Below are 12,923 nucleotides of genomic sequence, written 5' to 3' on the forward strand. Positions count from 1 at the left end.
ACTCACTGTTTATAAACCGAACAACTTTCCGAAAGCGGGAAAAATCCTGAAAGACCGAAGTCGACTGTTGCGCGAAAGGACGATCTTCCTCGTTCAAAACCTTTTCTTCTTTCAGTAACTCCCTTTTTTTTTTCTAAAACTCTCGCTGTGTTTTTCCCTAAAAACTCTACGTGAGAAACCCCTTTTGGTTTTTAAAAAAAACCCCCACCGAAAAACATGGATGAAAGGTTTATCTCTTAATCTACGGGGTTTCCTATCCTTAACAAAAGTTTATCCTATTTTGTTTTACTTATTATTATTATTATTATTATTATTATTAGGAAAATAAAAGAATAAAAACACGGGGTGTTATAATATACACACCTTAAAAGGATCTCGTCCCGAGATTCAAGGTAGAGTGTAGATTAACTAAACAACCAGTACGTCAACCAATAAATCTTTATAGAGTATAAAGTTAACAACTTATATCCCAACAACTAAACTTTAAGTAATAATGTATAACATATCACCAGGGAGATTAAATTAAACACATCATTTACAGCTTGCACCCAATAATTATAGTACACCCATATAAAATGAGACATACGTGTATACGCAAGTATACACACATTAAAAGGAATAAACGTAATTAGTTTTCTTCAATTGCCAACACTTAATTAAAATCATTCTTTCACAGTTCAACAAATTCATATCATCAACGACTTATACTATGTCCACTATCACATAGGATCAAACACCTACAATGTGATGCATGCACACCGCTCTCACACCAAACGATATGCAAGTATACACTGGTTCACACACCAACGATGCATACTAACTCTCTACCATCACATAGGATCAAACACCAACAATGTGTGGTATGCACACTGGATCACACTCCAACAATATGCAAGTATACACTGGTTCACACACCAACGATGCATACTAAGAGATGTTATGTATATTGGATCACACACCAACGATATACATAACTTGGACAATATATATAAAAAAAAACTTTCAAATCCAACCTTTATCAAAAGGGTTTTCCTTATTCCTTGGGTTAATTCCAAATTACTCAAATATGAAATTTTAAAATAACAATTTCTTCTTTAGCCAATACTTACTTAAAATAGAAAACTCCGTTAGGAAAACAACACTATAACATGCTGAACAATTTCAATTATAAATTCCATAAGAAACCAACCGTTAAAACAACCAGCATTTTATTTTCATAATCATACGATAATTTCTTACATGCTAAGTACTAATAAAGGAACTAGTAAACAACAAATTCAAACATACCTAACACTAACCAGTGCAACTCTTAGCATAGTGTCCCAACTTTCCACATTTATAACACTTGCCCATTAGTTCATTTGGTTTAGAACATCTTCGAATAGTATGCCCAACTTCCCCGTAGTTCAAACAATTACCATCAAATTCTTTAGCGAAGCACTCGCGTCTTTATTCACATGCTTACTTGTTTGCCTATTATATGGGTGATGCTGACTTTTTCTCTGCCCTTGACGTGGTTGACTAGAAATAAGGTGTAAGCTGGCTTGTTTTGGGGCATTCTCTTTAATCTTCTCATCTCTAGGTTTATTATCCAATTGTTCATATCTTAATGTCAAATCTAACACGCGATCGAAAGTTTCTGAATCAAAAGGTATCAAATAACTTGATAGATATGGCTCTAGTCCACGGATGAACTTCTGGTTCTTCTTTACTTGGGTATCCACTAGATAAGGAGCATACCTCGATAGTTCATTGAACTTAGTCACGTACTCTGTAATAGTTTTCCCTCCTTGGGTCAGATGAAAGAATTTCTCAGTTAATTGCTCCTTAACAAAAGATTAGGAACAAACCTTCCCTCAAATCTTACCTGGAAATCCTCCCAAGTCATAGTTCTCACATCCACATTATCCTTGATAGACCTCCACCAAAATAAAGCTGACCCCTCCAACTGGTGAGAAGCCAACTCCTGCTTCTGCACCTCAGTGAGTTATATCTTAGCAAACACGGACTCACACATAGTAACCCATTTCTCAGCATCAATGGACCATTTCTCTCCCTTGAACTTCTGGCCTCCTAAAGTAGCAAAATCCTTGTTTCTCCTAGCAAAAGGATCTCCTAGATTAGCATGTTGACCCCTCTGAATAGTTTGCACCAACTGAGTTAATATTGCTCCCAAATCAGCAGATATAGTACTACTTCCAAGATTACCGATGCGCCATTGTCATCTCCAACCATCACCTTAAACAAAACGGACTTCTATTAATACTCCAAACATCTTAAACTCAAACACACCCAATCACCACATTCCGAGGATCACCTAGACCTTCCAAATCTAGGCTAACCTAAGCTCCGATACCAAAATGTCACAGCCCGAATTTCTAAACAATTAAAAAAAAATGAATATTTGAAATATAAATATCTCAAACATTACTCAGTTTAATTGTCTAAAAACCCAGGCTATGACGGGGTGGATACAACACATGTCAAAACCTAAAACCCACACCATAAAGAATCTTAACAACAAAAATAATCTCCAAAATTCTCTTTATTACTTTATAAAAAAATCTATCTTCCATCCCAAAAATCATCAATATAACATTCTAAGAATAATAGGTCCTCCACATCGTATTCTCATTCCATGATGAATATGAAAGTACGTTATTACATACTTCCAAAAATATCAGACCTAATAAAAACTAACGGACTGCTCCAGATCAAATCCAAATCAAACATCGCGGTTCCACTGCCTTCCACCTATGTTCCCAAGAACACACACACGTTGCCAAAACAAAGCAAATATGGGTCAGCAAAATGGAATTTGCTGGTATGAGTAGACTAACACATATAAACATTATCATACTTTAATTATCCAAACAATCACGTTATATTTTCCCATAACTTAATCATTCTCAGCTTGGAAGATAGGTAGTTCCGTCATGTCAACCGGCATAGTTTCTTCCCAAGCAAAACTTCCATTATATTAACTCATTTTAATAACTCGTTTTAATATCTAAATCATTGAATTACAACTTACTGATATCCACCGGCCAGATAAGGGTAGGACCCGGCCCCTCAAGCACAAAATATTATTAAGTCCTACCCTCCTGCAAAAGAAATTTAGAACTTGTATATAACATATGTAGATATCCTATATGTATTCAAAAGAAAACCTAAACACTCGCATAATCAAATTAATACCACTAACCCGCAAGGCAAATACCTTAGTTCCTCTCTAGGGCAGTCCAAACAATCTGGTCATTCATGGCACATTCAATGAATACCCGGGTCATTCATGACACATTCAATGAATACCTATAGATAACGCTAACGGGCCATTTATGACACATTCAATAAATGCCCACCTAACATATGACATCAACAGTCATAAAACTCAATTCCAAAACTTGAGGTGTGGAGAGTTCTAAAAGAGTGCGGTAAATTTGTTTACACATTATTGAACTTTATTGCATATATTATTTCAGAGAACGTATGAGTATCTTATTTCATGTATTTTTGGTTTACGCGTTATTAATTAGATTGATGTCTAAGTGTCATAACGTTGCATATCATAAAAACTGAAACATCACATAGTAGTTAATACACATACACACGTATATATAAAGGTCTTAGCCTAAAGCCAAGCATGCTAATAGCCCTAGACCTATCTTAATAACCCAAATCATAATCCGAGTTAAAAAGTCAAATTGGGTCAACTGGTCAAAGTCAACCCTGGTCAAAAGTCAACTCTGGTCAAAGTCAATTCTGTCCAAAGTCAAAGTCGACATGCCAAGGGTCAACAGCAGTCAACCAGTCCTAAAGTCAATCCCTCCAAAGTCCCAAAGATTAAGGCCCAAAACCCTTGGCTTCCCGGCCCAATCTAATTAAGCCCCATGAGTGAATATAAAAAAACACTCAAGCCCACTAGCTTTGTTTGCTTTCGCCCAAGCCCAAAAAATTTATCGCTCATAAATTATAACCTGACCCACTTGGATTTATAAAACCAGCCCACTAAAACTAAAACTTGGCCTAAAGCCCAAAACCAAAACCGCCCAAACCAAACAAATTTCTACCTAAGCCCCAAGCAAAATAGAATTTGCAATTGGTGAGATGTAGGGGTGGGCAATGGGCGGGTCGGGCTAGTCTGCCCTAAACATTTAAAGCCCTTCAGATATTAGGGGTCGGCCGTCCGCCCTAAAGTCAAAGATAGGGTCGTCGTCGGGTCACAAGTCTAAACCTCAAGCTCCTCCCCGACCACTAGCCCCTTTTTAGGGCTTTAGTGGTCGGCTTTAGGGCGGGGCTTTAGGGCAGCCTATATATTTTTTTTTTTTACTACATCGCTTTTAAAACTCATTTATATTACAAAAAATGTACAATAATCTACAAACTCAAAGTCCAACCAATCTAGTAATAATCATGTATAAGTCCAAAATTTAAAATGCACATCCACAAAAATGAATCTAGTAATAATCATGTACATCGAGAGTTTAAAATGCACGAATTTGTTCTTCCTTGTACTCAAACCTCACTAAAATTACATTTAACATTGAAATACATAGACAAATAATTATATTATCATTTTAAAGGAAGAAGTAATAGATATAAAGAAGAAACATAATAGTTTTGGTTAAGGGTCATAGAAGTTGTTAAACTATTTGTAATATCATAAATTATTTCTATAATAGATTCAAACAAATATAATATTACATTTCTTCTAATTTAAAAGTGATTCAAGCTTTGTATATGGAAATGAAAATATTGGCTTTTGAACAAGTGATGGAGAAAGGTTTGAGATTACAAATGTCATTTTTCTGACAAAGGGTGTTTTTTGGTTTCTATGTTACAAATGTCCGCTCGTATTTTTGCTTTAATGGTGTGGAAGGAAACCTTTAGTTTTAGACTTGGCTTGGATGTGAATAAAAATATAATTTATAAGAAATAAGTGAGAAAAGAAATTGAGAATAATAAGTTATGGACTTTGATTTGATGATCAAAGGAATAAAGTCTTATTTTTTATTAGGCTAGTGCTCATTGTTCTTCATGGCTACTAAGTTGACAAGTTTTTGTTATATAAAACAAGTTATTGGAAGTACCCTTGGGTGTAAGTGATAAATTACAAAGGACAATGTTATTTTAATTGAAAATATTTAACAAAGAGTTGGACAATTATGGTATGTGTATTTATAGTGAAAGTCCAAAGGGCTTGGTTAGGGCTTGGTTAGGGGTCATCCCTTAGCCCTAGCCCCACACTAGAAGGCATTAGAGGTAGGCCGGCCCCCTAAACTCTCGTGAGGGCTTTAGTTGTGAGGGCTTTATAGGGCTTAGGGTCTACTATCCTAGGGTCCAAAAATTCCCACCCCTAGTGTGAATGGGGAGCACTGGATCAAAATCGCAATCATCCCTCCACCACACCGGTTCGGTTTTCCACCACTACCATCCTCCAAACCTAACCAAAAATACTCCCTATCAAAAACCAACAACATTTAATGAAAGCAAAAACTTCAAATCATTAGATCAATTATCCTCATCCAAACTAGATCTGGATTCGCCCTCCATTAAAGCTTGTTCAAAGCTTCAATCTTTAACAGCTCCACCCAATTTAACATTCAACCCTTCCACTACAACCAACATCAACCCAACAACTACAAAACAAAATACACAACATCCAGATTCAAATCTATATTTCTCCTCATAGTCGGGGCGATCCCGACGCCATTAACACTCATCTCAAGCTCCCAACAACCCTCATCCAAACGTCCAAACACCTACCCAACACTTCTCAACAACAACCAAACATAAACCCATTTTCACCATAGCAATACGAGTTCAACTCACAACAATAGGACAGGCGACGCCATGAACAACTGTTTCACAGTTTCGACAGTTCAATGCTAAAATTTGTCATAGTTTATTTACTGTAATATTTCAAAGTTTTGTATCTAATGTTTCCCACCATTATTAACGGAGTTTACAATATCTCAAATAGGGAAAACAAGATATTCGATATGATTAGCATAAACAAATAATTAAACAAAATAAACATCTTCGGACTACTCATTGCTTATAAACCCGAACAAATTTTCTTTGAGCGGGAAAAATCCCGAAAGACCGAAGTCGACTGTTGCGCGAAAGGACGATCTTCCTCGTTCAAAACCTTTTCTTCTTTCAGTAACTCCCTTTTTTTTTTCTAAAACTCTCTCTGTTTTTTCCCTAAAAACTCTACGTGAGAAACCCCTTTTTGTTTTTAAAAAAAACCCCACCGAAAAACAAGGATGAAAGGTTTATCTCTTAATCTACGGGTTTCCTATCCTTAACAAAAGTTTATCCTATTTTGTTTTACTTAATATTATTATTATTATTATTATTATTATTAAAATAAAATAATAAAAACACGGGGTGTTATAGAATCTGTCTATATTATACTTTTGCAAGCTAAACAATCAACTCAACTACTTTTGTTTTGAGCCATTGGCATTGCAGCGCTCATTTTCATTTTGTTAGTGTGTGTTCTTATTCTTCAAAATAATAATAAGGTAGTCATTGCAACCATCAAGGAAGTAAGTGGATACTACATGAAAGCATTTGCTACAGATTCCTTTTCCTTTCTCATTTTTTTTTTTTTTTTTTTAGTAGGCTGGGTTGTGACATCTAAGAAGAAACGCCATGCTCACCTTTGTTATCATCAGGCTGTCCGAGGAAGGAAGGATGAATCATCAAGATGGAAGAATGCAAAAGAAGAAGTACTCTCAGAGATTCCAAACGACACAGTAGCCAACATCTTTCTAAGGCTACCTGTTAAATCAATCGGTTGATCAAATCTCGCTACCAACATAGAATAGAGGTGTTATTCTATTTAACTTTGTTGCTCTATTTCATTCTTTAATCTTTTATTCCATTCTTCTATGATCTTTTATCGATTTGAGATTTTCATATTAAGTTATTTAATGGGGATTGATGGTGTTTGTTGTATGTTTCGTTGGTATTTGTTAATATTTTATTATCTAACAACAATAAGACCGGTTTGTATTTAGGTTCCAGTATGAGTGACTTCACTCAATAGCCAGGGTGAGATTTTGAGTTGTTGTGTCAATATGGTATTTGGAGAAAGGGGCTTCAGTATAATATTTTATGGTCTATAGCAATTTGGTATGTCAAAGGTAGTTTGCTACGTGTATATGGCTCTGCTTTTGAACACACAGTAAGTAAGTTGAACCTCACTTTCCTATGGTTACAATTGTCACTCATGGTATGGAACTTACCATATATTTTGAATTGCATATATGCATAAATACCTATCAAGCTCAGTTACAGTGCTATCAGTCGTCCTTCGGTTGCATTCCATCTACATATTGTCTGATAGATTTTTAGGCTGACTAGACTATGCAAAAGAATGTTTGAGATTCAAATTACATATACAATCGTGTAACTTGAAGAGATTCAAATTACATATACAATCGTGTAACTTGAAGGTTCATCCAGTAGCGGAACTTTCGTTTTTTTAGAACCTCCTATATGACCATTATAATTGAAAGTTCAACATGTTCTTCTAATTACACAAATATGCACATCAAGAAATCACGGTTTTAGAACGAGTTTTGGTTCTCACTATGTTTTTCAATATTTTATCAATATTTTATTCATCCATATTGCAGTGGTAAAAGCTGTGCTAACTATCATTCACTATTTGAATATAGTTGAATGTCATATTGATGAACTAAATTATAACACTCCTATTTTTATTCTCTTTTTAATTAAATATATATAAAATTAAATAATAATAATAATAATAATAATAATAATAATAATAATAATAATAATAATAAGGATAATAATAATAAGGATAAATATTAGAAAGAGATAAGGTAAAGAGGATAAACCTCATTCCCTATTTTTAAAGGGTTTTTGAAAAAAAAAAATGTTTTACACAGGAGTTTACACGGAGAGTTTTAAACAGGGAGAGAGAAAGAGTTTTACACAGAGTGGAAAAAGGATTGAGAGAATGGCGAAGATTATTGGGATTGCTTTCTGACGATTGTTGCGTGGCGTTTTTCGTTCTCAAGTTTATATTCCTACACGCCGCTCGTAAACACAATAGAGGTGAGTAGATTTTTAATCTTTCACAGAACTTTTATTGAATGTTTTATCTCGAAGCAAAAGGTTTACTGATTCTATAAAACTGATTCCATATAATTGTGCCTTATACAAAACTGATTACATATAACTGTATAACTGTGTTACTTAAGTTTTATTCACTCTGTGTCGTTCTAAATTATTCTGTATGCTCTGTCAAAATTGTTCTCCTTAAATTTAAAGTAATGGGTATTGAATACTTTTATATTGCCGATTGAGATGGAGTATATAAGTTGTATTATACTTTCGTTTTAGATTGGATATAAGGGTTGTTGTATACTGCCGAATGAATATAATATATGGGTTGTTGTGTTTGAATCGAGAGTTTTGGTTGATTAATTTCTTGGTTGTTGTTGCAGAGGGATGATGGATAGAGGTTGATTGTTGTTTGAGTGTTGTTGAAGCTTTGACAGGAGTGTTAATGGCGTCCAAACGCGATTTCTAGCGAGTGATGGAATGGGGTTTTAGTGGTATCAAAACATTAGGTTTTTAGGGAGGAGCAAAACCGATGGGTTTATAGTGGAGTAGGGTTGGTGGTTGATGGTGGTCATTCGGTGGAGGTGGCGAGCTATGAGGAGGAAGAAGACGAAGGTAGAAGACGACTTGAAGTGGGCGTTCTTTCAGTTAGGCTTGGGCCGAATTTGAATGGCGGGCTTGAGTTGTTTTATAAACTTTTAGGCTTAAGTCGTTTATGGTTTTGGGCCTTGAGTTGTTGAGCTGGTTTCTATTATATTTGTGGGTTGGGTCTTTTTTATTTTAAGTGGACTGGATTCTATTAATTTAGATGGGCTTTGTGTTATAGTTTGTTTTTGGGCTGAATCTGTGTCTGGTTTGGAATCGAGTTTTCACCTAGTTAGTGTCAGATTCAAACTCTTGCCAAAACATAAAAAAGTGAGTTTTCTGAGTCTTCTTTCCAACCCAATTGGTCTCGTCACATTCCGAGGTCTGTGGAGATAGATATAATATCTAGAAGTTTGGTTGACAGAAAACAATGCGTCAGAAATCAGTTTCTGCGCACTGTGTTCAAGTCCAATTTTAAAATATTTAGGGTGAGAGTTATAATTCTTATAAAACATAAAAGAGTAATATATGGAAGTCTTATTTCTATTCCAATTGGCCTCATCTCATTCGAAGGCCCGTGGAATTAATTATGACATCTGGAAGTTTGACTGGCAGAAAATAGTGCGTCAGAAATCAATTTCTATGCACTGTGTTCGAACCTAATTTTGGCACATTTAAAATGAGATTGAGTATTTTTGTAAAACATAAACGAGTAATTTCTGAGAGTCTTCTTTTCAACGCAAAAAGCCTTGTCATGTTTGGACACCTGTGGAAAGAGTTGGGGTCTCTGGAAAATAACGCGTCAGAATTCTAGTTTGCTGAAAATTATGATTTTTACCATTTTCAACCTAAGTTTTCTTCTCGATGGGCTAAGATTGGGACTTTGAGTTCTACATGAAAAAGTAAGTATACTTATCCTAGTTTTCAAATAATCAAGTGGTGTATCATTTGGATGGCTATAGAAAATGTTATTATTTTGGCAAGTTATCTAGATAACCTACCATGTTTTCTTTTTAGGGGAGCTCTAGTTAACTTTTCTTATTGTAATGAGATAAATGATTTTACTTAGACATACGAGTGTCTTGAATCTTGATTGCTTAATTTCATATTTGTATTATATTCCAAGTACAATTGTTGCATATATACTAAATGTTAATATAGATTTATGTTATCTCACGTGACATGTTACATTAAAGTTTGTGTTTAATATATATATAATTGAGGAATGAAAGGGAAATGAAATGTGCAACCTTAAAACATGCATTCTTATTGTTCTTTAACTTTTACTATGTGGCTGATAAGAACTACGAAGGCTTGATTCCAATCTTAAAAGATTTAGATATGTAGGTAGCTTTGAGCAAAAATTCAGCCACTATATTATATATTATATATTAGTTATTAGTTATTAGTTATTGTGATAACTATATGTGAACAATATTAGTACTTAATTGTGTACGTGATTGTGGTTGTTTAAAATGTATTCACTAGACATTTAACTAATGCGTTATTCCTGATTGAACCTTTTGATATCTATAATTTATATAATTTATAATGGGGTGAGTTAATTAGTTATTGTGTTTGGAATCTTCAGTAATGAATTATTGTTTGAGATGATGTTTGTTTTGTAATGAAAATATTATAATAAATGAGAACTCTGGAGTGTTAAAATCCGGTGAAAATTTAATGTGTCGCCCACATCTTTAGATCTCTCCACACCTCTTTGATGAAAAGAAATGTTTATGACTAATGATGTCATGTGAAAAGCCACCTTAAAGAGGAACTAAGGCATTCGCCTTGCGGGTGGGTTGTATTCCTTGAGTGTACTTTTTTTTTTGCTAAAGGTAATTGATTAATAAAGAATAAGGATTACAAAAGTGTCAGATACATATTAAGAACTGCTTACAGAAGGCTACATCATAAATGTATCATTCCTAAAAACATCAATGCTCTAATGGACAAAGCGGAAATAAGTGGTGTAGTGATTCTCTAGATTCTTCATGAAGAGTGGTCTACTATCCCACCATTTCCTTTCACCTTGAACCAAGTTAGCCCCATGTTTAGAACAGCTATCGGCACCAAGGTTGGTCTCTCTCCAAGTGACTGTGACATTGATCCATTCTGCATGTTCCTTCATAGTTTGCCACCTTTCCCGGACTCTCCAATGTAATTTATTCTCCTGAAAAGCTTGGACCACCGATTTCAAATCACTCTCCACCCATATATACTTCCATCCCATTTCCAGTGCCTTGTGTACAGCTTCCACAATAGCCATCATTTCCGCCATGTAATTAGTATTGACCCCATACCTCCCGGCCACCCTAAGAATTCACCCTTATAGTTTCTCATAACTATTCCCCAACCCGATCTCCCAGATTCCCTCTCGAGCACCCATCAATATTTACCTTTATTATTCCAGTGGAGGAAGAGTCCGAAGCATTCAATGATTTTCGTGCTCTTCTCAGCTTGTGATGAAGATTGAAGACTCTAAGAATCTTTAAGTCATGTGAACCGAAGTTCTCCATATGCCCCAGTAGATCGTGGGTGAGCTTGAATGATTGCTCGTCTAGCTAAAAAACATATATGCGATAAGCTTGAGTCTTTATTGTCGTAAAGCACTCTGTTCCGGTTCTTCCAAAGACTCACCATCATAGTGATAGAGCAAGCTTTCCACATGTCAAGAATGAGGGAGTTGTAATGCTTACCTTGTCACCGCACATCCCAAAATGATTTCGGTTCTTGGAAGTGCTGAAAATGTCTCGAGCATAGTTCCAAACTGTTTTGGCCAGCTTGCATTGAAAGAGTATATGCTCTAAAGTTTCTAGCTGAGTACGGCAAATGCAACATCTAGAGGCCAGCTGCATTTTCCGCCTTTGGAGCTGATCGTTTGTTCTTGTTATACATCGCCCGACTTCCATGCAATATACCTTGAGTTTTCGGTAGAACCTTTGAGCTCCATATGAATTTACACCAAGCTGGTTTGGCTGATTTCTTTTGGATGGCATCATGCGCTTCCGAAACTATGAATTTCCCATTAGAATTGCCTAACCATACCCTTGTATCCTCTCTTGCATCTTTTAGGGTGTAGAGTGCCCAGTTTCTATGCCCATTTGCTGCAACAGTTGAGTCATGTTTACCGAAAAGTTCCAAGTATCTCCCAGAATACACTCACTGAGCTTTGACTGAAATTTGACAATCTTTTTGCTCTCTTCCTGAAAGAAATCGCAGAGCGGTTTATTCAATAATCAATTCTCTCTCCACAGATTGATAGAGTTTCCATTGCCCACTGTCCAGCCATGCAGATGCTTCATCTCACTAAGTGCCCATTTGATACCTTTCCAAACAGTGGAGGTTTTGTAGTTTGACCATCCCCCGCTCGATTGGTATATTTACCTTTCATGTATGACGCCAATCACTATCCTCTCGTTAGAAGACTCCACGCTTGTTTCATAAGCATTGAGAGATTGATATCGTGTAATCTCCTTAACCCCAGTCCCCTTCCTCTCAGAGGCTTTGCAAGCTTTCTCCCATGATACCGTGATAGCTTTCCGTTCTGCCGGGTTTCCACTCCAAATGAAATTTCGGATAATAGCTTCACATTCCTTTATCACTTATCTCGGCCACTTGTAGATAGCCATATTATGCACTGGGATGCTGTTTAGAACGTGTCGTGCAAGAACTACCCGTCCTTGGAAAGATAGTAACTTCCCGGCCCATCCCGAAGCTTTGCTTCTGATCTTATCCACCAAAAGAGCAAGTGCTACTTTCGTTAATCTCCCCTTGACTAGAGGTACCCCAAGGTACTTTTCAGGCAAGGTACCTTCCTTGATTTTCAGAGTCTCCTGTATACTCTGCTTCCATCTGGTTGTCATTAGGCTGAGAAATTTTTTGCATTTGTCTTTGTTAATGATTTGTCCCGACGAGTCTTGATATCTGTTAAGAATCTTGACAATCTATCTGATGCATCTCATGTTAGCATTACTAAACAAGAAAATATCATCTGCAAACATTAGGTGTGATGGACTGCAGTATTTACCATTAACCACCATTTGCCGAATCTTCTTCTCGTGGACAAGCTTGCTGATGTTTCTGCTTAGATAGTCCTCTGCTAATGCGAAAATCATTGGGGAGAGAGGATCCCCCTGTTTTAGCCCTCTCTCCGCCGAAAAATGCCCTATTGGTCCACCATTGATCATTATAGACATTGAGTTGCTAGAGAATGCTCCTTGTAGCCATTG

General features: G+C 36.0%; 1 protein-coding gene and 1 long non-coding RNA gene across 3 annotated transcripts; one reads left to right on the top strand and one right to left on the bottom strand.

The window, feature by feature from the left end:
- Positions 1-6,456: 6,456 nt before the first annotated feature.
- On the top strand, positions 6,457-9,753 carry LOC147498365 (uncharacterized). Of its 2 annotated transcripts, none has more exons than XR_015194287.1 (3): positions 6,457-6,530; positions 6,628-6,838; positions 8,487-9,753. It is a non-coding gene; the product is annotated as an uncharacterized LOC147498365 (long non-coding RNA). The 2 variants fall into 2 exon arrangements; XR_015194286.1 differs by having other exon boundaries at positions 6,466-6,554.
- Positions 9,754-10,636: 883 nt separating this feature from the next.
- LOC147498366 (uncharacterized) lies at positions 10,637-10,972 on the bottom strand. The gene has a single exon (XM_086563218.1). It carries the CDS (start codon positions 10,970-10,972, stop codon positions 10,637-10,639), a length of 336 nt encoding a protein of 111 aa, XP_086419344.1.
- Between the last annotated feature and the right edge of the window lie 1,951 nt (positions 10,973-12,923).

This window comes from Coptis chinensis, chromosome 5 (assembly GCF_015680905.1).
Source record: "Coptis chinensis isolate HL-2020 chromosome 5, ASM1568090v1, whole genome shotgun sequence".
In the NCBI taxonomy this organism is placed as follows: Eukaryota; Viridiplantae; Streptophyta; class Magnoliopsida; order Ranunculales; family Ranunculaceae; genus Coptis; species Coptis chinensis.